The sequence below is a fragment of the Ipomoea triloba genome, chromosome 3, assembly GCF_003576645.1.
Source record: "Ipomoea triloba cultivar NCNSP0323 chromosome 3, ASM357664v1".
NCBI lineage: Eukaryota > Viridiplantae > Streptophyta > Magnoliopsida > Solanales > Convolvulaceae > Ipomoea > Ipomoea triloba.
Genome location: NC_044918.1, coordinates 2644295 through 2670678, shown reverse-complemented (window position 1 = coordinate 2670678; position 26384 = coordinate 2644295). Strand labels below are relative to the sequence as shown.

The 26384-nt window shown below is 34.3% G+C and overlaps 5 protein-coding genes across 9 annotated transcripts; 4 read left to right on the top strand and 1 right to left on the bottom strand.

Annotated features, from left to right (window-relative positions):
- The first annotated feature begins 285 nt into the window (after window positions 1–285).
- Window positions 286–1875, top strand: LOC116014506 (8-hydroxygeraniol dehydrogenase-like). Its single transcript, XM_031254578.1, has 3 exons — window positions 286–456; window positions 613–1228; window positions 1324–1875. The coding sequence occupies exons 1-3, from the start codon at window positions 356–358 to the stop codon at window positions 1678–1680; spliced, it is 1074 nt and encodes a 357-aa protein (XP_031110438.1). The 5' UTR covers window positions 286–355; the 3' UTR covers window positions 1681–1875.
- A 2418-nt stretch (window positions 1876–4293) lies between these two features.
- Window positions 4294–6283, top strand: LOC116012170 (8-hydroxygeraniol dehydrogenase-like). Its single transcript, XM_031251647.1, has 5 exons — window positions 4294–4391; window positions 4532–4645; window positions 4983–5484; window positions 5725–5878; window positions 6069–6283. The coding sequence occupies exons 1-5, from the start codon at window positions 4294–4296 to the stop codon at window positions 6281–6283; spliced, it is 1083 nt and encodes a 360-aa protein (XP_031107507.1).
- A 4740-nt stretch (window positions 6284–11023) lies between these two features.
- LOC116012600 (8-hydroxygeraniol dehydrogenase-like) lies at window positions 11024–13596 on the top strand. Its single transcript, XM_031252176.1, has 5 exons — window positions 11024–11319; window positions 11518–11631; window positions 11704–12205; window positions 12773–12926; window positions 13020–13596. Exons 1-5 carry the CDS (start codon window positions 11219–11221, stop codon window positions 13226–13228), a joined length of 1080 nt encoding a protein of 359 aa, XP_031108036.1. The 5' UTR covers window positions 11024–11218; the 3' UTR covers window positions 13229–13596.
- A 1007-nt stretch (window positions 13597–14603) lies between these two features.
- LOC116012599 (8-hydroxygeraniol dehydrogenase-like) lies at window positions 14604–17408 on the top strand. The gene is made up of 5 exons (XM_031252175.1): window positions 14604–14919; window positions 15013–15126; window positions 15532–16039; window positions 16742–16895; window positions 16998–17408. The coding sequence occupies exons 1-5, from the start codon at window positions 14681–14683 to the stop codon at window positions 17198–17200; spliced, it is 1218 nt and encodes a 405-aa protein (XP_031108035.1). The 5' UTR covers window positions 14604–14680; the 3' UTR covers window positions 17201–17408.
- Window positions 17409–17694: 286 nt separating this feature from the next.
- LOC116012285 (elongator complex protein 4-like) lies at window positions 17695–21538 on the bottom strand. 5 transcript variants are annotated; one of them, XM_031251793.1, is made up of 9 exons: window positions 21389–21538; window positions 20902–21059; window positions 20485–20610; window positions 20306–20375; window positions 19681–19837; window positions 19137–19215; window positions 18731–18890; window positions 18553–18644; window positions 17695–18272 (listed from the first exon to the last, which is right to left on the bottom strand). In XM_031251793.1, exons 1-9 carry the CDS (start codon window positions 21393–21395, stop codon window positions 18105–18107), a joined length of 1017 nt encoding a protein of 338 aa, XP_031107653.1. In that variant the 5' UTR covers window positions 21396–21538; the 3' UTR covers window positions 17695–18104. The 5 variants fall into 5 exon arrangements, with proteins under 5 accessions (XP_031107653.1, XP_031107652.1, XP_031107654.1 ...); XM_031251792.1 differs by having other exon boundaries at window positions 20485–20711; window positions 21389–21536; XM_031251794.1 differs by having other exon boundaries at window positions 21400–21536.
- Window positions 21539–26384: the final 4846 nt, after the last annotated feature.

Here is a 26384-nt window from a genome sequence, read left to right as displayed (position 1 = left end):
GAGGTGGGAAAAAGTGGCACCACATGGAGCCACCGAGTATGAATTTTTTATTTAAAAATGTCTGCAATTGGTCGTAAGTGCAACAGTACTAGGAATCGAAGGTTCTTCCATCAAATTCCGGTGCTTACCGGCTTGTCGTGTTGACTTTTCTGTTCATACAACGTAAGACTTTTCTGTTTTACCAATGCGTACTTACACCTCACCGCCTACGTCACGGTACCCACTATTCACAAATATTTACTCTCTATATAAAGCACGCATTGCCCTCACCATTACTCTCACTCAATTCTCAAAGATTATATTTCTGATAGCTCTTATATATCTTGATTGTCTCAATCCCCCTGCAACAAGGAAAATGGCAGCAACTTCTTATGAAAACGAGCACCCAGTGAAGGCCTTTGGATGGGCAGCCAGGGACACCTCTGGGGTTCTTTCTCCTTTCAAGTTTTCCAGAAGGTATATATGCCAAATTAAATAATTTCTTGTTGTTTGTTCTTTTGGTATAGTGTGATATATACGTACTTTCTTTCTTTAGCCTTTGTTTCTATACAATTTTAATCCGTAGCGAATGCATAGTTCTGAAAATTAATTTCTGGGTTCTAATGGGTGCAGGGAAACGGGCGAAAAGGATGTGCAATTCAAGATTATGTACTCTGGGGTATGCCACTCCGATCTTCACCAGCTCAAGAATGAATGGGGTAACACTACCTATCCCATTGTACCTGGCCACGAAATTGTTGGTGTGGTGACTGAGGTTGGGATCAAGGTCGAGAAATTTAAGGTTGGCGACAAAGTAGGCGTGGGATGTCTGGTCGGGTCCTGTGGCAAATGTGAAAACTGTGCCAGTGATCTAGAAAACTACTGCCCTGGATGTGTACCAACTTACAACGCTTATGGTACCGTGACATTCGGTGGCTACTCTGACATCATGGTTGCTGACGAGCACTTTGTGGTCAGATGGCCCGAAAATTTACCCATGGAGGCTGCTCCATTGCTCTGTGCCGGAATCACAACTTATAGTCCCTTGAGATACTTCGGACTTGACAAGCCCGGAATGCACATCGGCGTTGTCGGTCTAGGCGGCCTTGGCCATATGGCTGTGAAGTTCGCCAAGGCTTTTGGAACTAAGGTGACGGTGATCAGCACCTCTGCTAGTAAAAAGGAAGAGGCTATTGAACGTCTTGGCGCAGACTCGTTCTTGATTAGCCGTGACCAAGAACAAATGCAGGTAACAATGTTTTTTAGGAAGCATTATATTGATGGTATAAATTTTTGAGATTGAAGGAATACTGATTAATTAATTGTTGATGGTATTTTGAGTAGGCTGCAATGAACACATTGGATGGTATAATCGACACAGTTTCTGCAAATCACCCTGTTGTGCCATTACTGGGTTTATTGAAAACTAATGGAAAGCTGGTAATGGTTGGCATCCCAGAAAAGCCACTTGATTTGCCAGTGTTTCCATTGATCATGGGTAGGAAATTGGTGGCTGGGAGTGGCATTGGTGGCATGAAGGAGACACAAGAAATGCTAGATTTTTCATCAAAGCACAACATAACACCGGATGTAGAGATTATCCCAATGGACTATGTCAACACTGCTTTGGAACGTCTCGTGAAAGCTGATGTCAAATATAGATTTGTCCTCGACGTTGGCAAAACCCTGAAATCTGAATAAACATTAAACCACATTTGGGTTTAGAAAAGATTTGTGGTCATGGAAGTCTTTTGGAAAAGAATATTATATTTTTGAGAGTTTCTGAGTTTTGTATTGTTTCAATAGTAATAATGAGTGTGTAATGTAATAATGTCCTAAATTTTATTATCATACTTATTGAATTTATAATAAATAAAAGATGGTATTGTCAACTTATTTTGACTTCTTGTTGAATTTTTAACTGGTAAACTTATCATACGTTCCGGCTCAACAAAGCATCTATGAAAATCATGGTAATTTAGCTTAATAAATAACAAAAAATAAAAATACAAAAGCTGCCGCAACTTTGTACGGATTGCAAATTTGCAATCCATCTCAGCATTAAAAAAAATAAAAATGTTTATAATAAATGCTATGTAAGCTTGCCAATTCCAAATTTGCAAGGATAATGGGCAGCCTTATGGCTACCCAAGCTGCATGTATGTAGATGTAGATGATTGATAAAGACCTTTAATTTCATCTAAACTTGGACAAACTTCATCTAGTCTAGATGAAGACAAAGCATCATTGCCCAATTTTGGAAGAAGACGCTTCGCCTTCATTTGGGTTTGGATGACAACAACCAAACGCGTCTTCATCTCTCGTCATAAGGACCAAGATAGAGTTGAATTGGGATGCCATAACAATCAAAAAAATTTAATTCAAAAAATAAGATCAGAAAAGTACAAAATGATATGGCAATTTAAGTGACATATATATGTGATTTGATTGAACAATTTTATAATTCTAAAGTTTAATTACTTTTTAAAATAATTCAATCGCTTATTTGACTGTTATTTCTTCTTTTTCATTTTTTAAAGTGATTCTTTTTTCGTCATATGTCATATTCCTTAAAGGTGATCTTATGTGACACTATTTGATTGATTTTCTTTTATTTTGATCAATAAGTAAATTTCTTCTTTAACATACACTTGATTGATTCTTAGCATTTTTCTTTAGAGAAAACAACATTTTTCGTTCTCAATTATACTATCGTCACTTTTCGTTCGTCAGTTGCCTACAAAGTATCTTTTATGGACCCATAATTGCTTGAGTAGTGACATTATTTTTAACTCAACCATAATAAAATTAAGGGTCGGAGAAAAAACACTTTAATTTGTAGATATTTTTTTTTGAAAAGAACATACACTTTGTAGATAATTAATGAACGAAAGTAGCAACAAGCATAATTGTGGGGCAAAAAGTATCGATCCCCCCAATGTTATTAGCTAGTGATATGATATGATTTTTTTTTTTTGAAATACTTATGATTCGTGACAATAGTATCTATTCTATGACCATTCATTTGAAATGATAACTGGTATGTCATCACACTACATGGTAGTTCTCATATGATTTGATAATTTAATATTTGTTATTAAATATTTAGGATTGTGGTTTTTTTTTGGGCATATGGAATATGACATCCCTATAGAAACTTGAGAAATTTTGAAACAACATAATTGAGACAATCAGATGTGTATGATTATCCAACTTCAATGTATTATGATCTGCTTTCCTAAACCAAATTCGCAATAATGAAAATTGATTTAATTTCCTTGACTTCCTTACGCATTTAATTTAAAATATTACCATAATTAACAAAGCCTAAATAAGTAAATGATGGATTATGTTAATTTGATGCTGATTATGTATTTTAAATATCATTTTCATTTCTTGAATAGAATGATATTCATTTACAGAAATGTTGCATTTGGTAGATTCTCAACATTATAAAAAATTTCAGATATGATATTCAACATATGCTAAATAGGAAAAGATTGAGTTAAATAAGTCATCAAACTTTATACAAAACAAAAACAAAAAACAAAAAAAAAAAAACAAACAAAAAATCACGAACTTGAAAAGGTTACAATTAAACACATAAACTTGTTGGTTTGATGCAAATAAATTGATAACTTGTAAAATTGTTACAATTAAGTTAATTTCCGGTAAACTTGATGTTAAATAGGGTGACATGTTAGTTTTTAATAACAAAAATTTAAAATAATTTTTAAAAATGTACCATGACCGCTAAATTCGTCGATTTGATGCAAATAAACTGATAACTTGTCAAATTGTTATAATTAAGTTAATTATCCGATAAACCTAATGTTATATAAGGTGACATTACTGACATGCCAGTTTTTTTATAACAAAAATTAAAAATAATTTTTTTAAAAAAAATATAATGATCGCTTGTAAGGAACTTTTTCTAGCGTATATTCATCTTTTTCGCCAACCTCTGTCTTCTCCATCCAGAGTTTGGACAGAGAAGTTGTCGATTTCTCTATATTTTTAATTTATTTTATTTATTAGCATGTCAATATTTTTACCCGTTACCTTTAAATAATTGACTATTTATTTTAATTACATAAAATAGATAAAGTGTAATGGATTTAATAAAAACATTTTTAAAATTGAGAGGTCTAATTATTTTTTCAAATAAAGTTTGAGGACTTATTTTACCTTACTCTAGTTCTACCTGCTAAACCCTATATATACAAACCCTTGGCTAGCTCTCCATACCACCATTCCATTTTCTCTGCATTTCTGGTTTCTTTCCAGAGATTTATCTGTCTCTGATACGGCGGAATGGTAACATCATATGAAGAAGAGCACCCTGTGAAGGCCCTTGGATTGGCAGCTAGGGACACATCTGGGCTTCTTTCTCCCTTCAAATTTTCCAGAAGGTATATATGCAAATTCCAAAACGTTTTGGATCGCTATAACTGAGACGCATTTCTATATCGATCTCTTATCTTGTGAGTTTATACTTCTGGTACTTAGATTTGGTTTGTATGGCATTATATGGAACTGTTAATGGATGCAGAGAAACTGGTGAAAAAGATGTGCAGTTCAAGGTTTTGTACTGTGGCATTTGCCACTCTGATCTTCACCAAATGAAGAATGAATGGGGCAACACTGTCTATCCACTTGTGCCCGGGTAATCTGCAATCTTCCTTTATTTCACTTTTTTTGTTTTTTTGTCAGATTAATCTTAAGCCCCAGAACTCCTATGTTAATTCACAGGGTTGATTTTTGAATTTTTGTAGCCTTATTCTTATAAATAAATGAGGCCCTTAAAATATATGATTTTGACTTCAAATAAGTATGAAGGGTGTAACACCAGCAGAATGCAAAAATCATAGTTTCTACTTCAATTCACTTCCAATTTAAATTAAGTAGCTAGGTCAAAAATAAATATTAGGCCCTCTAAAAATTGAAGCTTTTATGCTGTTGCACGCCCTAAAATCAGGTCATGTTAATTCGTGTACATACAGGCACGAGATTGTTGGTGTGGTGACTGAGATTGGCAGCAAGGTCGAGAAATTTAAGGTTGGTGACAAGGTTGGGGTTGGGTGTCTGGTAGGATCGTGTCGCAAATGCGAACAATGTGAGAGCGATCAGGAAAATTATTGCCCTCAACTCGTACTTACGTACAATGCTGCCGGAACCGTAACATTCGGAGGCTACTCTGACATCATGGTTGCCAATGAGCACTTCGTGGTCCGTTGGCCGGAAAATTTGCCGTTGGAGGCTGCTCCTCTCCTCTGCGCCGGGATCACGACGTATAGCCCGATGAAATACTTCGGACTTGACAAGCCTGGATTGCACATTGGCGTTGTGGGTCTTGGTGGGCTTGGCCATATGGCTTTGAAGTACGCTAAGACTTTTGGATGTCATGTCACAGTGATAAGCACCTCAGCTAGTAAGAAGCAAGAGGCCATTGAGAAATTTGGTGTTGACTCGTTCTTGATTAGCCGTGATGCTGAACAGATGCAGGTAATAATAAATCATGATAACTAAATGACTCATTAGGTGAGATGACCAGTACCTGGCTCTCACAAGGAGCCCTCCCAATCAATACTACGGTGGTTATTAGTTAGGGTTTGGTCATGTGTTCTTGCTGACAATTTACTAGGCAAGAACTGATGAGTTGTTGGTGTGGGCAACTTTTTGTATTCTTGATAATGTTTAGGTGTTGATCTAATGATGTTTTTTTGGGTGGATTAATGTAATTAGGGTGCAGCAGGCACATTGGATGGAATAATTGACACAGTTTCTGCAGTGCATCCTATTCTGCCGCTGCTAAGCTTATTGAAGACTAATGGAAAACTTGTCATGGTTGGTGCACCAGAAAAGCCACTTGAACTCCCAATTTTCCCCTTGCTTATGGGTAAGCCATTCACTCATTTCCTACACGTTTTGCCCAGTAGGACTAGCTCAGTTGGTTCAATTAATCACCTTAAAACCTTATTATATGAGTCTGGATGGAAACCTGGAATTGAAGGGACGATTCATTCTTGACTTATGAGTATATATAAGATTAGTCTGGCGTAAACTGAGAAATCTAATGTCATTGACAGGTAGGAAGCTAGTGGCAGGGAGTCTGATAGGAGGGATAAAAGAGACGCAAGAGATGCTTGATTTCTCGGCGAAGCACAACGTAGTACCCGAGGTTGAGGTTGTTCCAGTGGACTATGCGAACACAGCAATGGAGCGCCTTGCCAAAGCGGATGTGAAATACAGATTTGTTTTGGATATTGGGAACACATTGAAAGCTGCGCTGCTTAAGGAGTGAGATATTTGTATTGTGATAGGAAGGAAGAATTTGGTCTCACAGAAATTTGAATGATTGAGAATATAATAATAGAGAGGAGCTCCGTCCTCCACCTTATTTCTTCACTCCCTCTTCCTTTCTCTTCTCTTGTTCTTAGCATCAAAACCATCATAACCTAATTATTATTATGAAAATAGCGTCAAATAAGTCACTAAATTTATAATTTTTGTGCAATTGAGTCATTGAATTTAAAATGTGTAACTAATAAATCATTATCAAAGGGTAAGGGAAAGTTGAAACCGTAAGATTTTCCGCCTTCATCATCACCCACTCTCCAACGACTATGTCTTCTAATAATCGCCAAAGTCTCAAACAAACAATTTGTTTTGATTGTCAGGGTATGTCCCATCTATTTGTTATTCAATTTGTGCTTAATATATTTTCTTTTTCCCCCCAAAAAAAATGACATGAGTCTATTACTAAAGAGTAAAATAACTGTATGTCACAGTTTAATTTCATTTTTTTAAAAAGGAAAAATGAAAATTGTAACTTTTTTGTTTTGTTTTAATTCAAATAAAAATAGTAAATAAGAGTAAAAGATAAAAGTAAATATTAAAATTCATGTTTATGATGATATAATTATATTTTTTCCGATTAGCTACAAATTTATTTAATTATGCACACCCCTAGACAATAATATTTAAAATATAGTACATTATGATCAATTAATGATTAAATTATTAATTAATCATACTATATTATTGTATCGAATTAAATATTTTATCATCAAATACTAGTCACATAACCGTACCATTGACATGGTTTATTTCCTTACTTTCTATGTCTAAAAGAAGTTTTCTAATGTGCATGTATGTTTTAGAATATTACGGAGTATATATTTTTTAAAAGTAAATATAATGTATGCATGTTTAAGACTTTGTGATTGAATAATATTAACTTATAATTTTAAGCTATGATGTTATAAATTTAGGGTGTGTTTGGAAGCCCGGAAAATGATTTCCGGAAATCATTTTCCGGACTTTGGGTGTTTGGCAAGCATGGGAAAACGCAGTCAACGGAAAATGATTTCCGTTGACTGGGGAAAACAAAGCCATTTTGGCGGAAAATGGGATTGATGCACAGTTTTGAGAGAGGGATGGCAAAGCCGTCCCTCTCTCAGTCCGGCGGACTGGTTTCCACCGGAAACCAGTCCGCCGGCTCTGGTTTCCGACAGACTGCCTGCCGGAAACCAGAGCAACGATGCTGCATGTTATGTTTTTTTTTTCTTTAAATTTATTTAGTTATTTATTTATTTTATTTATTTTTTTTCTTTCTTTAAATTTATTTAGTTATTTATTTATTTTATTTATAATAAATATTATTAGTTTTTATATCTTTATATTTTAAATAAAATAATAAAAATATATAAATATACATTTCTACTCATTTTCCGGAAAATGAGCCAAACACACAAAGACAGTTTTCCAGAATGCAACCAAACACTGGAAATCAAACTGTTTTCCGGAAAATGACTCATTTTCCAGAAGTCATTTTCCTGCTTTCCAAACACACCCTTAAGAGACAACAATCTATAAGAGTGACTAATATTTATTCTAGCAGTGTAGGGATTATGTCCAAAGTGAGCATATTCTTTATGCGCACAGGTATTTGATCCTGTTTGTTGAGGTATTGAGTTACTGTGATTTACATCATTTCAAATGTTTTATTGGGTCAGAGTGTGGGGGATCTTGAGCCTTAGGGTTGGGAATTCAACCTTTTTGGGAGAAGATTGATATTTATTTTGAATTAATTACAAATAAATAATTTAAGGAATTGAATGGGATATGTTATATATAGAAATCCCCTTCATATTAATGCCAATATAATGATGGGAGTTAAATATGAGTGGCATTTGTATAAGGTGGTCATAGACTCATAGTATGTCCACTCTAATAATTTTGATTAGATAGGCCTAAGAAAAGCAGCTTCATCCGCAGCCACAAGAAAACAAAAACAGAAACTCTCAAATCTTTGTATCATAAGCTAAGAATAAAATTACATTCAGGCCCTGTTTGGTAAATAATTAGCTTATCAGCTAATTTTGGTCTATTTGATCATTGATTTTGTTAAAAAATTAATATAAGTGTTTGGTTAATAAGTTTTTTGTAACTCCAAAATACTAAATTTAAAATGCTACTCAAAGCAATATTTTTAATTAGTCTTTTGAAAAAAGAAATTATACCAAATAGTTATCAGCTAACAGCTAATTTATCAAACACTTTTCTACAATCAGCTAATATTATCAATTAATTATACTTTCTAACCCAATCAGCTAACAACTATTTACCAAACATGGCCTATAGTAAAAGTAAAGAATATATCTACTGAATGCCGAGACGTATAATATTTTTTAATTAAAATATAATTTTTTATTCACTCCAACCCGAAAAGAAACATTATTAGACGCTATTAGCTTCGTGCTTGGGTTAGTTGACCCCTCTAGATAAAAGTAAATGCATTCTTCCTTCTTTCTCTAGTGAATATAATTGCCGTTTCAAAATTTCCTCTTTGTATTAATTATTCCTCCCTTCAAATGTTTAAATAAAATTTTAATAATCCCTTTATCTAAACTGTTAATTACATGTGTACATTGTGTGAAATTATTTTACATAAGACATATTTTAAACATGTAATATTTTTATAAAAAAATATAAAAAAAAATCATCAGCATTATCAATAAATATTATATTTTTACTCAAAAATATTACATTTTTACTAAAAAAATTACATATTTAAAATTTGCTTCATGTAAAGCATTCTTATACAAAATTTTTGTGTTATTTTTTGTTAATAATAGTGTTTGAAAATGATATTAAAGCCATCTAGCTCTGCTAACTGAATATAATGAAAATAGAATTAACACCTCAAACGGCTGATGAAACACAGTGGAAATCGAAGACAAAAACTTTCTTTTTCTTCCAAATTCCAATTTTGCTTTTTCAAGAATCAACCCCACAATTACCATGGGCCATTAAGCGGTATAACTGTTTAAGTGCCCAAATTCAAATTTTCCTCAGGTAAATATTGAAATTGTTACATTTGTGGTGGCAACGACGACGAACGCAAATTTTACTAGCATGGTGGTCATGCATCAAAACGACGTCGTTTTAATTAATAAAAAGAAACAGCAGAAGCGGCTCCGTTTCGCGTCGTTAACTTTATATGTATAACATATTCAGTTTCAATTTTTTTATATATTGTAGTTCCCTTTTAACACAATTAGAATTCCTTTTCAATATAACTACAATTTCATTCGACATTATACACTCAAATATGTGAAATTGTTATTCAGATTCCTTTCAACACAATTACAGTTTCTTTTATAATACAGTGTAGTTTCCTTACAACATAACTACAATATCATTCTGATATAACTACAGTTTCATTGGACAATATACACTCAAATATTTGAAACTGTTATTCAGTTTCATTTTATATACACTGCAGTTTCCTTTCAACACAACTACAGTTTTATTTGATAATATAAAAATAAATGTGAGGCAATATCTTTTGAGATAAACTGTAATTTTATTTACGGAGCTCTGTTAAGACTCGATGACAGCCGTTTCTTTACGTAATGAAACGGCGACGTTTTAAGACCATGATCCACCGTATAATGATTGACCTGACGTCGAATGGGCTAGCGACGACACGACGGTATTTATATTTTTCACTTTGGAGTATTGGGCATAATTTGGTAGATAATTTTGGCAAATAAAACATCTAGAGAAAAATGCATTTTTAGTCCAATTACTCTGTATTTCTTACTAGTCGTTTCAGTCATTTAACTTTTTATAGTTGCAAGAGTTAACTCCAGCAATGGTCCTCCGACTATGTTAATTTTTCAAAATTAGTCTTCGACTTTTAATTTGGACAATTTAAGTCCCTTGACTTTCAAATTCTTTTTAATGTTGGCCATTTCGTCAAATTTTAGTTAAGTCGGACCACCATATAGTGCTTAGTACATGATACTTTAGTGCTTAGTACATGATACTTTAGTGCTTTTTTAATGTTTCTTTTAAAATTATAATCATTTAAATTTATTTTTGATACGCTATTTGTAAATTAAAAATCTTGATTTTAATAAGCAGGGAAAATAGGAACTATGTACTACACTACTACAATTAAAAAAGAAAAATTTAGAGAAAAAGATTATCATATTTTTTTTTTACATATGAAATATCAAAAGTGAAACAGTTATAAAGAATAAAGACAATAAATTTTAAAATACTCATGTACTAAGTAAAATTTAATAGAGTTTAATAATTTTATTCCTAAGGATTAAAACTGTACTCTAGCAGTCCAGTTTGTTTTTAAAGAGTTAAAAATATGAATAATTCTACATGTACTCCCAATAATTCACACTCCCATTTTATACTCCATATGAGTTGGTATATTTTGATTGATCAATTTAATAGGGGGCCATGATGTTTGTTCATTCCCTTTTATTCATCCTCCAATCAAATTTGAACACAATTGAGAATAAAAGTTGGGAGTATAATTTTGGGAGTGTATCTAGTATTTTTGTAAAAATATATTACAATGATAAAAAGTTAAAAGTTAAAACAGCTAGCATGAAATAATGAGGGACTAAAAATGGATTCTTCCAAACATCTATTCAACCCATCAACTTCTGTTAAGAATCATGGAAAACTTTGAATCCTATCAACAAACAGTTAAAGCAAACACGGACGATGTTGCCGGATGCCCCTCCGGCGTCAGCCGCTACGTCATGGGCTCATGGCGGCCACCTACTGACGGCTATAGCTCTGATCTATATATATAGACATGCCTGCCCTGCGTTATCACTAAGCAAACTTCTTCACACTTCGACAGAGTTAAGGTTTCTGATCATTCCTCTGCTCTAAGCTCTTTTTCTGAAAAATCTCAAAAGAAATGGCAGCTAAATCATACGAAGAAGAGCACCCAGTGAAGGTCTTTGGATGGGCAGCTACCGATACCTCTGGGCATCTTTCACCTTTCAAGTTTTCCAGACGGTAAGCACCGGATCGGTGTTAGAGCATATAATATATAAACATAAATATACAATCCAACTATCAGCAGCTTATGTTTTTAGTTGAAATAGATCACATGCTTCAATTATCAGAACATATATACTATGATAATATATAATATTGTTTGTTGGTTTTTGTGGGCTCATAGTATTATATATGTTTGTTAATTGATGGGTTTAGAGAAACGGGTGAGAAAGACGTGCAATTGAAGGTTTTGTATTGCGGCGTTTGCCACTCAGATCTTCACCAAATCAAGAATGAATGGGGCAGCACCACCTATCCAATTGTACCCGGGTAAGCTTAATTCAAAAATCGATTTTAATTTGTGTATATTCTTTGTGATATTGAGATAATTAATTGATACAGACACGAGATTGTTGGTGTGGTGACTGAGGTTGGGAGCAAGGTCGAGAAATTTAAGGTTGGAGACAAAGTAGGTGTGGGGACTATAATTGGTTCTTGTCGCAGTTGCGAAAATTGCGCTAACGACCTCGAAGTTTACTGTGACAAAGTACTAGTAACTTACAACGACACTGAAATAGTTACTTATGGAGGTTACTCGGACATTATGGTCGCCGACGAGCATTTTGTGGTTCATTGGCCGGAAAACTTGCCCATGGAGGCTGCTCCTCTGTTGTGTGCTGGAATCACAACTTATAGCCCCTTGAGATACTTCGGACTGGACAAGCCCGGAATGCACATCGGCGTGGTGGGGCTCGGCGGGCTGGGCCATATGGCCGTTAAGTTCGCCAAGGCTTTTGGAACCAAGGTGACGGTGATCAGCACCTCGGTTGGCAAGAAACAAGAGGCAATTGAGCGTTTTGGTGTAGATTCGTTCTTGATCAGTCATGACCCTAAGCAAATGCAGGTAAATAATAAGTTTGTAGGCTTGCTGAACTTGGCCCTTTATCGGCTAGGCCAGGGCACCTAGTAGTTTTATTTACTGCATAATTTTTACTTTTGAATTCATGACTTGTTCGTTGTACCAGTAAAAAAGTTATAGCAAATGTTCAACTTTATTTTCTTATATACTGTGAGACAACATTTTCAAGAGGTAAGGTATTGGGCTTTGTCTCGGCCTAACAATCCCCTAGCTACATACTAATTGTTCAATAGTTATACCATGTATCCAGATCTACATTGCAAGGTGGACTCATCACAATTTACGTACTGAATGTTCACAGTTTGAATTCTGAACATTTAGTTGTGATTGATTCAGTATAAAAATTGTGAATATTCAGTATGTAAATTGTGTATTTTGAACCCAGGTTCACAGAATAATTTGCCCTAATTGTTGGACTTGACCTACGTTTCACCGGTCTCTGCTCAACACAGTTTATTTTGGATGTTTTTTTTTACCACAGTAGTACATTGTCCAATGCTGTACTAATGCTTTGATTTGGTTTCTATTGACTATTGTAATTTGTATTTGTAGGCTGCAGTGGGAACATTGGATGGTATAATCGACACTGTTTCTGTCGTCCATCCTATTTTGCCATTGCTGAGTTTATTGAAGACTAATGGGAAGCTTATCTTGGTGGGTGCAATTGAGAAGCCATTGGAACTCCCAGTTTTCCCCATCCTTACAGGTAAGCCCGAATCTCTTTAATCTCGTTTCACAATTAGGGATTAACTGATAACAGATTGTGTTAACCGCTTTGATATTGTACATTTAATAACAGGAGGAAGGAAATTAGTGGGCGCGAGTGCTACGGGAGGAATGAAGGAGACACAAGAAATGGTTAATTTTTCTGCAAAGCACAACATAACGCCCGATGTTGAGATTGTTCGGATGGATTATGTGAACACTGCCCTGGACCGCCTTGTGAAAAACGATGTTAAGTACAGATTTGTGATAGATGTTGGGAAAACATTAAATGCTGCTACTTAAGCAAGATGCAAACTTTAATCTGGTTGCAGTGTTAGCTCATAACAGAAGCTAATTACAATCAGCTCCATCTATCTATCTCCAGGAAGCTAAGCTAAGCTACTCTGATGCGTTTGAGGTTTTAGTGTGTGTTGTGATGCTCAAGAGTTGTGCTGTGATTTTGCTTAAACTGTAGGGTTTGATTTAAAATAAAAAATAATAACACAGCATCAGAGTAGAGTACGTATAGTGGCATGCATGCCCCGCTAGCTGCTACTTTTGTTTTGTTGGTTTCTTCATCCACTTGCTATTTTCTTGGTCGATGTTGTACTCTCTGTACGTCAGACTTTGTCTACTTGCAGAAGGAAATTTCAGTTCATATTTTACTTTTACCTCTCTTTTATTTTTATTCTTCATGATTGTTATAACCACGAGAGACACTGCCGTCGTTACTGAGAATCTGTATTGAGTAAACTCCATCTTAACTGGCAAAGGGCCACAACAAATAAATTTACTTAGGTTATTCATAATTAATTGGCTCAAACTAAGAAAATCAATAGTCTGCTCATATTGTAAGTTAAACTTATAAGTTTGTGGTTACCAAATCAACCATATGACCAAACATAAAAAGAATCACATAAGTTATGCTATATAAAAAGAAAGAAAACATTTTTAAAAAAAAATAAATGAAATAATTATTAGCAATGATCTTCTCTTGAAATTAGAAATTGCCTTTACTTTATGGATCACGAATGAATGAAAAAAATTGATTTAGTCTTCATCTTCATGACCACTTCATTTGATAACTTTAGTTGTGAAAGCAACAGTTCAAAACCCCATGCCATAATTGAAAGAGACTTTGACAACAAAGTCCAAAAGAGATATTTTTAAGAGATGCAATGCTAACCAATCAAGGAATTTTGTGAGATATATATTATCCTCATGCACTTAACTGGGTATTCAAACTCACAAATTAGAGCATAATATTCAAACATAGATATTTTGCAAACACACCCATCCCATAACCTTAAAAGAGAGATTTAAAAAGATTAGATGCTAACTAAAGAAACTCAATGAAAAAGATTCAATGCTAACTAAAGAACCCTTGAGGCCTTGACCTTTGGTTAAGAGTGAATAAGTCTTTTCAACTCAACTACATCTTCCAGGTTAAATTGGATGACTTTAACAATGATATTGGAGTTTACTTTTAATTATTTTGGAATTTTAGATAAAACAAAAAGAAAAAGGCCAAGATAGCTGTAAAGCACTTTATATGAAGCTACTTTCTTTTATCTTGAAACATTAGATATTTGTATGTTTGTATCCGTAGTGTATACATTATATATCATAGCGTTATTCACGTTTCATAAGAAGTGAGATGAGTATATAAGATAAACCAAAACTCAATTATTTTTGTATGTGTACAGCGGATGAGAAATATCAAATAAATATCAGGATAACCACAAGTAAGGTGATATGGCAATGCCACTTGCACATTTTCTTCATGGCCCCCTACTCTTTCATACCAATAATATAACCTTCCCTACCTGTTTACCATTAAAATCTCATCACTCTGCTCTCACCACTCTCAAATCCTTGCCAGTAGCAACTGAAATGGCAGCTAAATCGTACGAGGAAGAGTTCCCAGTGAAGGCCTTTGGATGGGCAGCTACTGATACCTCTGGGCTTCTCTCTCCTTTCAAGTTTTCCAGACGGTATGTACATTAATCTTCATGGATATATGCTTTTGTTGTTTTTACTTTACTATGTCATGATATAATGTTTGTTGAATTAATTGATGGGTACAGAGAAACGGGTGAAAAAGATGTGCAGTTCAAGGTTCTGTATTGTGGCATCTGCCACTCTGATCTTCACCAGATCAAGAATGATTGGGGCATCACCACTTATCCAATTGTACCTGGGTATATATACCTCCTCCTCTTTCCACACATATATACATGCATTTCAGGTTTTTGGTATTTATTTTTTCGACCGAGGTCGTAAGGGCCAAGTCCAGTACCATATGAGTAAGGGATTATTGGGCAGAAGCCGATAAACGGCTAAGTCCAGCACCCTGACTCTCAAATGCGTGGCAGACTATAACTTTTGGTATAGTGGTAAGTGTTTGATCCTGATATCTGGTAAGGACTAAGTTCAATACCATGGGATTAAGAGATTGTTGGGCAGATGCTAGTAAAGTGTCAAAGTCTAGCAATTTGACTTTCGAAAATGTGTGGCGGGCTATAACTTTTAGCATAATGTTAAACGCTCCATCCTGGCGCCCTGGTTTTTGGTATTTATGTTGCTATATGTTGTGGTGATTGCAGACACGAAATTAATGGCGTGGTGACTGAGGTTGGGAGTAAGGTGGAGAAATTTAAGGTTGGAGACAAAGTTGGAGTTGGCTATATCGTAGGCTCTTGTTGCAAATGCCAAAACTGCGAAAACAATTTGGAAAATTATTGTCCCAAAAACGTAACAACTGCCAACGGCAAGATTAATGGCACCGTGACATATGGTGGTTACTCCGACATCATGGTTGCTGATGAGCGGTTCGTCGCACGTTGGCCGGAAAACTTGCCCATGGAGGCTGCTCCGCTATTGTGCGCCGGAATCACCACTTATAGCCCCTTGAAATACTACGGACTTGACAAGCCAGGGATGAGCATTGGGGTTGTGGGTCTTGGAGGGCTGGGCCACTTGGCGGTTAAGTTTGGGAAGGCTTTTGGAATGAAGGTGACAGTGATTAGCACCTCTGCTAGTAAGAAGCAAGAGGCTATTGAGCATCTGGGCGCAGACTCGTTCTTGATTAGCCGTGACCCCCACCAAATGGAGGTAATATAAATCAATTCATTTCTTACCCTTCTCCACAATTTACCGCTCAAGAACTAGTTGAGTTGCCCAATTTGGATAAACCAATTCATTTCTTGCCATTGTCTACAATTTACCACTCAAGAACTAGTTGAGTTGTCCCGTCCTGAGTAATTCAATTCATTTCTTGTTATTGTCCACAATTTACCACTCAAGAACTAACTAAGCTAGCCCGTTTCGATAAATCAATTCATTTATTGTCATTGTCCACAATTTTCTACTCAAGAACTAGTTGAGCTTCCTGTCTAGGTAAATAAATGCATTTCTTGCCATTGTCCATAATTTGTCACTCAAGAGCTAGCTGAGTTGTCCTGTCTGGGTAAATCAATTCATTTCTTGCCATTGTCTACAATTTACCACTTAAGAACTAGCTGAGTTGTCCGTCCTGGGTATATCAATTCATTTCTTGTGACAAAAGGTGGAATCGCTCGCTCCAAGCACCCCACAGTTTGTGGAGGGTAAATCATAGTGACTCAATTGACCAATAGAGGTTATATTTTTTTTCATTGCGCACAAGGAGTCCCTCATTTTGAGAGATTGTTCGATCCTTGGTCTCTTGTGGCAAATCTCACTTCTGCCACTCGTTGAGCTGCCCATACGGGTTAAATCAATTCATTTCTGATTATATGTTGTAGCTATGATGATTTGATTTCTAATATATATTAGGCTGCAATGGGCACGTTGGATGGTATACTCGACACGGTTTCTGCTTCTCATCCTGTTCTGCCATTGCTAAGTTTATTGAAGACAAACGGGAAGCATGTGATGGTGGGTGTACCAGACAAGCCACTTGAACTCCCAGTTGCTCCCTTGATTACAGGTAAGAAAGAAAGAATGAATCTCTTTGCATACTAAACATTATATGATGTAAATTTAAACTTATAGTGAGAGTGGCTCAAATATTTGTGATGTGGAATGACAGGTAGGAAGATGTTGGGTGGGAGTAGCGTTGGAGGATTGAAGGAGACACAGGAAATGCTTGATTTTTCTGCAAAGCACAACATAACACCGGATGTTGAGGTAGTTCCCATGGATTATGTGAACACTGCCATAGACCGCCTTAAAAAGAACGATGTTAAGTATAGGTTTGTAATTGACATTGGACAAACATTAAACGCTGCTTAAGGTGCACAATTTGGTTTTCATGTTAGCTCGTAACAGAAGCTTATAAGCTTTCCTAGAAACCAAGTGTGAGAGGTTTAGTGTTCTCAGAGTTGTGGCTGTGTTCACATCCTTTTGTTGTAGGGAGGTTAATCGTCTTATTAAACACGATGTATCATTGTAACCCCTTAAAGTTTTACAAGAATAAAGTTATGGATCACTTGCTGTTACTTATGAGCATGTATTTACACCACACATTTACTCACAATATTATAAAAAATTAGTTCGATCAATCACTTTTAAGTCTTGCTCCAGCAACAATGTGGAGATTATGGACCCAGCTCAGGTATACTTTCCAACACCATCCCAACACAACAAATTCGTGAAACAAACAAAATGGTAATTTGATTTAAAAATATAAAACATTTAAACTATGCAAATCACATGTCATACAAAACGACAACATTTGATTCAAAAATATAAAACATTTAAGCAATGCAAATCACATGTCATGAATATGAAAGAACATGTGTCACAAATTATACGGTACAAGGTTCAATGAAACACTTGGACAGTATAAAATAGTAGAAGTGCACAATAAGCTCTTCAGAAAAATAGATTATGTGAAAACCAGGATCATTATGTTTAGTCTATAACTCTAACCAGCTCTATACCTATTACATATTGATCTATAGTTACATTCAATCTGATTTCATCTTGGGTATGTCAGACTCAATACAAATAACAGATTACTGCATTACAAAGTACAATGCACATTTTCTCTCACGAACTCATTTTTGCTTCAATCTCAGATGAGAATGATAATGCATCTGTCAAAAGTCAACCAAACCTTCACCATGACTGGATGTGATCAAGTAAATATGAGTACAATCCTGAAAGATTGCAGTTAACAGCAATCTGGTGCCAACTAAAAGTCGAGGTTCCCTGTCTTGGAACTCCCGGAGCAATTACCAGAAGAACCATATGAAGCCCCACTTGAACCATCAACAGGGGCTTGATTTAGACACTCTAGAATTAATGATCGTCGCTTGTGGAGTTTAATTGAAAACGTGGTCGCTTCAAGAATTACAGGAACCTGTTGACAAGCTGTGTTAATTAAGAATCGGATAGAAGAAATACACTGAGACACCTCAATGAACTCTTCAACCTAACCTACACATTTTTTGTCCCCGAACTATATGGTCAAGCCATTTTAGGACCTCGACTATTCATTTGCTCAATTTTGGACCCCAAGTTTTCATGTTTTTCTCATGTTTGGAACAACAAATATTTCAGAGGCAGAGAAAATTAAAGCATTTGAACAACTGTGAGAGGCATAAAGGATGAAGAGCTAGTTAAAATGACAAAGTATATACCTGTGTATTAATATGTGCCACTTTGTGCACATTGAGAAGACCAAGCATGTCCTGGTAACCCGTGAGAAGCTTTGCCAAGTCCTTGTCCTCATCTGATCCAAGCTTCAAGTTATGGATCGTATTTTAACAAAACAAGATACAATTTTATTATATATGCAAAAATGCAAGAACTACAAACCTGGAATTGGTCGAACAGAGATTAATGTGTCTGCTAGATGCTGCCATCTCTTCAAGGAGGATGGGGAAATAAGAGATGAAGGAAAAGATATGACTGCAACTGCATTTGAGGACCGTATCATGCATTTCAAAGATCTGATGAAAGAAAGGATGTCCCACTCCTGTATTGAAATATAAGCAGCAGACCAGAAGTCAGAGCCAACCAGTTTCATCCCTACAATGTCCGAACTTTAAAAAAGCTTTAGTGAATAAACATCAAACCCCATTGCACTTTGGCCACACTATCTTTATAGCATAGATGAATATTTGAAAAGTAATTTCCACTTTGAACAAAAAGCATACTTAAAAAAAAAAATGCAAATAAGAACTGTAACAAATCAAATTTGAGAGTGATCATTGCCACTGACGTTGTTGGAAAACTTGCACTGAGGAGCACATAGTGACTGAATGGCAATTCTGCCTGTGCAAGTCATGTTACCATCACATCTGACAACAAAGAAGATTTACATTACAATTGATAACATATCATATAGAACTATTTACCACCCTGAGAAGGCAAAATAAATCTTAGAAATATAAATATTGGTTACCTCCTAGGAATCAAAATTCAATTTTCTAACATTTCTAAAATTGTGTCTCTTAATGTGAGTGTGTATGTGTCCTAGACTGCCCATGGTTTAAATCCTCAATAAAGTTCAGTTTTCATCTTATTCCTTGTATAGCTTTCCATTTGATAGGATAAAGATCCTTGATAGTGTATTGTTTCTGAAACTTTCAACAGATCTTAAGAAATTTGAGCAACTAGAAGGTAAAAAAAACACAAACTTATCAGTCCATTTATTAAATAAGTCATTCACAAGCACAATAATATCTAAGCCCGGGCATCATCATATTATTCATCGGCAGTATCATTACCACCTATCTCCAGAAATATATGGAGTATGTTAATACCTTGGGATTTGGGCTAAGAAAGTTGAGCAACACTGACGTAGAGGGTCTAGATTGGGAAAATCCTGAAGACTAATGCAATCAATGCGTTGTCCACTAAGGAAATGCCGCTCTAATGGCTTCCGCAAGTCAAAGTCATTGCAATATTCAGCTTTTCCACCTGCATGACACAATAGATGAGCTCCTCTTCACACACAACTACAGTACGTTTGGTGCATGGGTACCAATAAAGAAAAATATAAAGCTCAGGAAGAATGTGCTTATGGTTTGGTGAAGATAATATAACATGGGTAAATTACTACTCCTGGAAAGCAAGAAAACTCAAACTTAGAGTTCTATCCTCAGCACTCAAAGTTAGTAAAGAATATACATATAAAAATCCAAATTTATAAAAATAAGTTATGTAATTAGATTGTAGCGTCATTTGAGTTTTAGTATATTACTTTAACATACAAAAACTTACATAATGTTGCTTCACTGAAGAACCACTGCTTAATGTTATTTCAGTTTCTGACAACTGACACGTGGAAATAACTTCAAGGGGAAAGGATTTCTCATGATAAACCATACAGGCTGAAAAGGAGAGGGAAGAAAGAAACTCAAGAAAGTTTTGTTCAAGTAATTTTACCTAGCTGAACCTCTGAATTTTGTTCACCGAAATACTTCTTATATTGCCAAGCAATTCTTAAACCCTTGTCCTGTAATTTGCAAGTATATATTAATATTTCAGGAAATTACAACTCCTTTAACTGACATGAATGAACCTTTTTGTGTGTACATGTAGTGTAAAGAAAATAAGGTAGGTACCTGTTCTGTGTCCCTCTCACGAGACTTGTCATCCTTGGAAGACATTAGACTTGGCAAAGTACCAAGAAAACTACGGGGATCCCTTTCAGGACTGGCATAAAGCAGCGACTGTTTGTGAACAATCCCCTGAGACATAAAATTTCTCAACAAAAGCATATGATGAGGTGCCTCAGGGTCTTCCATTACCAAGACTAGGCTCCCCAAAGAGAATCCGCCACCCAAAATCTCTAAAAGTAAACATAAAATAGGCAAATTGCCACAAATTATCAACTCTCCTACCAACTAGAGTAATATTGTAAGGCAGATAATGTAAAACTATCAAACTCATAGATCCAACAACATTCATCTGCAGCATTCTCTTCTATGTATAGTTACTTTGAATTTGAAAAGAAAGGGAGAATAGTGGCATGAAATTACTGTCGAGATCAGATATGCCAGATGAAAGAAACATTGTGCCATTTGGGCCATGCTTAAGTCCAGGAATCTGGGGCACGGGAGCAACAGCAATGTTACGAGAGAAACTGCTAGTCCGAGGCCTGTTTGCAGCCATAATATTGTTGATATATCTGCTATTCCTTTAAAAAAATAAAAAATAAAAAAGAATGTAACTTGCAGCATTAACTCAACACCCTCAAAACTAAAACAAACAAAATCCCCTTCCATAGTCAGTAAAAAAGGGCAAAACAAATTCACTGCACGGGGTTCAGGCTCCAGTTTCCAAGTTTCAGTTTTATCAAACAGAGCAAATAGGAAAGTTGTTTCCAGTATCCATAATTTCATAGATAGTTAAGATTGCAAAACAGATACGCAATTCACCCACACACACATATATGCTTCAAATTTTTTAAGAGACAATTTATCGAGCAGTTGGCGTGCAGCGGAAAAGAATTTTCCAAACAATAACCTTCCATTTACCAGAGAGACCACGACTTCTATTCTACTTAGCAGTCGCCTTAGTTTCTGCCACAATTTGACAGATAGCCGCGGGGGGCTTGGAGCAACCAAAACACAAGTGAAAAAAGGAAAGCAAATTAAAAACAAACCGGTTCGTTTAAGTATCACTGTATCAAAAAATACAAAAAAGTATATATATAAATACCAATTGGAGACTTAAAAACAGAGCTTGAGAAAACCAGTAATATTTGACTATTTATTATGATGGTAATGGTAATAATGTAATATCTTGGTGTTTGGATTAAACCTTTTTTTTTTGGAACAGAAGTAGAGCTATCAAATCAGGTCAGTCTGGCCCATACAAGTTGGCCTGTTTCATATTAGACCGAAAACGTGTTGGGCTGAGCCCCTTTTTATACGGATTGGGTTATACAATCTAGCCCGTCCTAAAATAAAAAATATTTTAATTAAATATAATATATAAAAATATGAATATATGATTTATTTTATTAATTTGATTTATATCAATATCAATTTATCATTTATCAAACAAAATTGGTACATTAAATTTTACACAAATAACTAAATTTTACACAACTACAAAAAATTAGCACATACAAATTTTAAAATGTTCTAATTTATTCCAATTCCAACTTCCAACACAACACTCAACAAACTTCAAAGTTTTCATGTTCCAAATGTATATGATCCTTCAAATGTATGTTTCAAGATGTTTTGAGAGTCATCATCTATTTTGAATTAATTGCATATATCATATTAGTTGATGACTTGTAGAATCCTCTAAGCAGTCCCAAGAGGTGGAAATGACTAAATTGGGCACTTAGAAGTGAAGGAGATGGATGTAACGTTACGGTGTGGTGATGAGGATATACAATACAGACATGCATACAGTAACGTAGTGGAGTATATAACAACTAACAAGACATTAATTATTATTATTAGTATGTAGTGCTGTGGTGGTGTACGTATGTTTGTGGTTATCTATGTTATGTTTTCTGGTTTTGGTCTCACGGGAATCCCTTAGCTTATCTGATCTGTGGTTCACAAGATCCTCTCTCCCCTCTCGTTTAATTTCCTCCATTTTGACGGCTCCCTCCTACACCTTTACTTCCCAACACATCCTTTAACCTTCCCCGTCAACCTCGCATCGCTTATATATACACTACTTACTGTACTGTACTCTCGTGTTGATAAAATTTAAATTATTTCAAATGAATTGAATATATAGTTTTATTGACAATAATAATCTCTGTCGAGACAACTATCATGTAGTGTGATGGCACCCTCGTTACCATGGGTGGTCATAGCCTCATAGGTGAAATGTTTGATAAAGTATATAAAATAATACAGTTAATACTACATTGTAAAGAATCATGACTATTGTAAAAATGTGTGTGCTCACTCACTGCGGCTGGTGAGACTGATCCCTAGTCTCTTCTCCCAAACTTCACCCTTGTGACTAGTTGAGCTACCCATACAGGCTCATTTGGTTTTATCTCACAGATGAAGTCGTGTATTACATTATAGTCTTGGAAACTCCAAAAGAAATTTGGGATAAATTGGAGACTCAATTTATATATATATATATATATATATATATATATATATATATATATATATGACGAACAAACTGTATCTAAAACATATGCTTTATGGGTTTAAGATGTAAGAGGCTTCAGACTTGGTGCAACGTATTAACTATATATCACATTAACTTTTATGAGGTAATTCTATTACCTAAGGTAATCTCACATTTCATGAAGCAAACACCCCTCATAGTTAACATGTTTGCTATGAACACTCTAAATGTATATAAGTAATCATGTCAATGGCCAATCAATTTTGTTGCATTTTTTCGAAGGTTTATGTGTAATATAATTCTGAGTTGCATCATATAATAATTATTAATTACTTTATAAAATTTATGTGACTTTACTTTAATTTTGATCAAATAATTTTATTTTCATTTTTATTTATCGGACACTTTATAATCGCATATTGTGCATATTTATAACTGGTGTGTGTGTTATTACCCAATTTTCTTTTAATCAATATCTTATTTTAGTGCAACAATAACAACAACAACAACAATTATTATTATTATTTTTTGAACTAGTATTTTCACCCGTGCATTGCACGGAATGAATTTGTTATAATATTTTAAGAAATATTTGAATCGATATACAATTATATAAATTATAACATCGAATATGAGTATGAATAAGTGTATAAATGTAATTATAGTATGAGTCTTCCTTGCATGCAAGAAATATCACAAAAATTCAGTGTTCTAAAATAAGTGTATAAATGCAATAGGTAGATAATTTACATTATTGCATCATATTCATTAATTTAATTACTTGTCGGTTAGTTATTGCAAGATCTTGAGGTACACTTATATTTTGATATTCAGTAAGTATAACTATATTAGAGAAAAATTTACATGGGAATAATGGGATAATCAGTTGAGTAATTTTTGGTTGACCGTAGAGCGTTGTGTTAGAGGAAGAAGATGATATATAGTGAAGATGATATTGCCCTTCACTATATATCATCTTCTTCCTTCAACACGTTGATATTCTCTAGACATATAACTGTTGGAAAAAAATTAGCATAAAATGACATTTTACTGGCAATATTGTGGTACAAATATATGTGGGGTCCACTTTCAATTTGGGTCGGGTCAAAGTGGATTAGTGTTCTTCGTAGTTAGACGAAAAGATTGATATATTGTACGCTCAAAACTGATAATAGGTGAATGAGAAATTGGTTCTCAAAGTTGACCCATTTGAGTTAGAAAAATATAGAGAAAAACATTTCAAGTAACTTTTGTCCCACATTGGTTTGAAAAGTGGTTTGCACCACTACTTATTGAATTGTATAGCATAGAGGCTCTCTCTCGCGCGCAAATAGGGTGCAAATGAAATCCCAAAATGAACTTAAAAAGGCTTGACTCGTGCGCCGACACCTGCATGCACGAATGTCATTCAGAAAATTGGTTGGGCTTGCGGGTTGAATTATGCCAAATTTTCATATTACTATCAGTCTGTTATGGGCGGGAAGTTAAAACTGAGGATATTGTTTTTATTAATAGTACAGATTGCATTGCAGAGAAATATATATACTGAATTACTACCATTAGTAATTCTAGTCTAGAATTGTATTACGAATAAGAACGTAGGGAAGAATATATATTTTATTAGGAATTCTATTTTAATTTACAATTGTACCATTAGTAATTCTAGTCTACAAAAATTTAATAGTATAGATTGCATTGCAGAGAAATATATATAAGTATAAAGGGAAGGGTTTGATGCCACTGGACCACAAGGTCCTTGTCATTATTATTATTATTATTATTATTATTATTATTATTATTAGTATTATTATTATTATTATTAGTATTATTATTATTATTTTATTATTATTATTATTATTATTATTAGTATTATTATTATTATTATTATTATTATTATTATTATTATTATGTGTTTACATAATACAAATCCTGAATCTATTTATTTCATGAAGCAAACAATCAAATTGAATTCTTACTATATTCCTTATTTATTCCATTATCAATTGATCGAATAAGATGTATGTTTTTTTAAAATTCATTCCATGAACAAAACTAACATCTTTACACACACTCCTGATCAAGTTTATCTAAAGATAAGTTGGCAAACTGAGGAATGTTATTATATGTTCGCAAATTCATATTTACTATATGCACATTGCTTTTTGCCTAAGAGCCGCATCCCAGTTCTTAATTTGGGTTTTTAAAAAGAAAAAAAAAAAAAAGTCTTAGAAACACATTTCCAAATTTTTGATTAATTAAGAAAGGACCCCAAACTTTTGGTTAATTAGGAAATGGCACAAAAAATTTCCAAAACGAGTTTGTACATGTTTTGGAGATGAATTAGGAAGCTCTATTCTCACAGAGTTTTCATGCAACATAGCATACATATTAGAAGGGTGAGAAAATTTTGGGAAAAAAAATACTAACTATCACAAGCAGGAATTTGTTGTTGTCACGAAGTTCTTAACTCATTTTTCAATAAATCTTATCAAGGAAAGAATGGGTGCCAGCACTCACAAGTTCAAATCACGTGAATGTTGAGAGTGTATATTTAAAAGTTGAGAATGTTGCGTTGTACACACAAGAAGGACGAGGAAAATCCGGCAAAGAAAGCGCTAACTACCACAAGTAGGAATTATTCGTTGTCACGGAATCTCCAACTCATCTCGCAGTACAATTTTATCAAGGAAAGAAGGGGTCCCAGCACTCATAAGTTCAAAACATGTAAAAGCTGACAATATTTGATATATTGAAAAGTTGAGAATATTACAGAGACATATACATATACAAACACATCAAAAGAACGAGGAAAATCTGAAAAAAGAAAGCACTGGCCACCACAAACAAAAAAAATTTGCTGTCACGAAATACCTAACTCATCTTTTAATAAAAATCTTGTAAAGGGAAGAAGGGAGGTCAAAACTTGCAAGTTTGAGTCATGTAAAAATTGAGAATGTTAGACACAAACATATACACACATCAAATGGACAAGAAAAATGTGGAAAAGAAAGTCATGGAATCCATGACTTATCTTTTAATTAAATCTTGTCAAAGAAAGAAAGGGTGTCAAAACTTACAAACTAGAGTTGATATTATTACACATAATATAATGTTTGTAAAAAGAAAATAAATCTTGGTTAAGGTGAAACATTTCAATTGACTGACCTAAGGACTTAATTAAATTAATCAAATTATTAGCCAATTAAGACTGGAAAATCCAAACAATATTAAGATTGAAGTATTTTAGTAAAATTTATAAATAAAAATTTTCAATCAATAATTGCCACATCACAAAATAATTATTACATCAATATATAAATGATAACAACTTAAAAATTAGTCTAATAATGCAATTTATGATATATATATATATATATATATATATATATATATATATATATATATA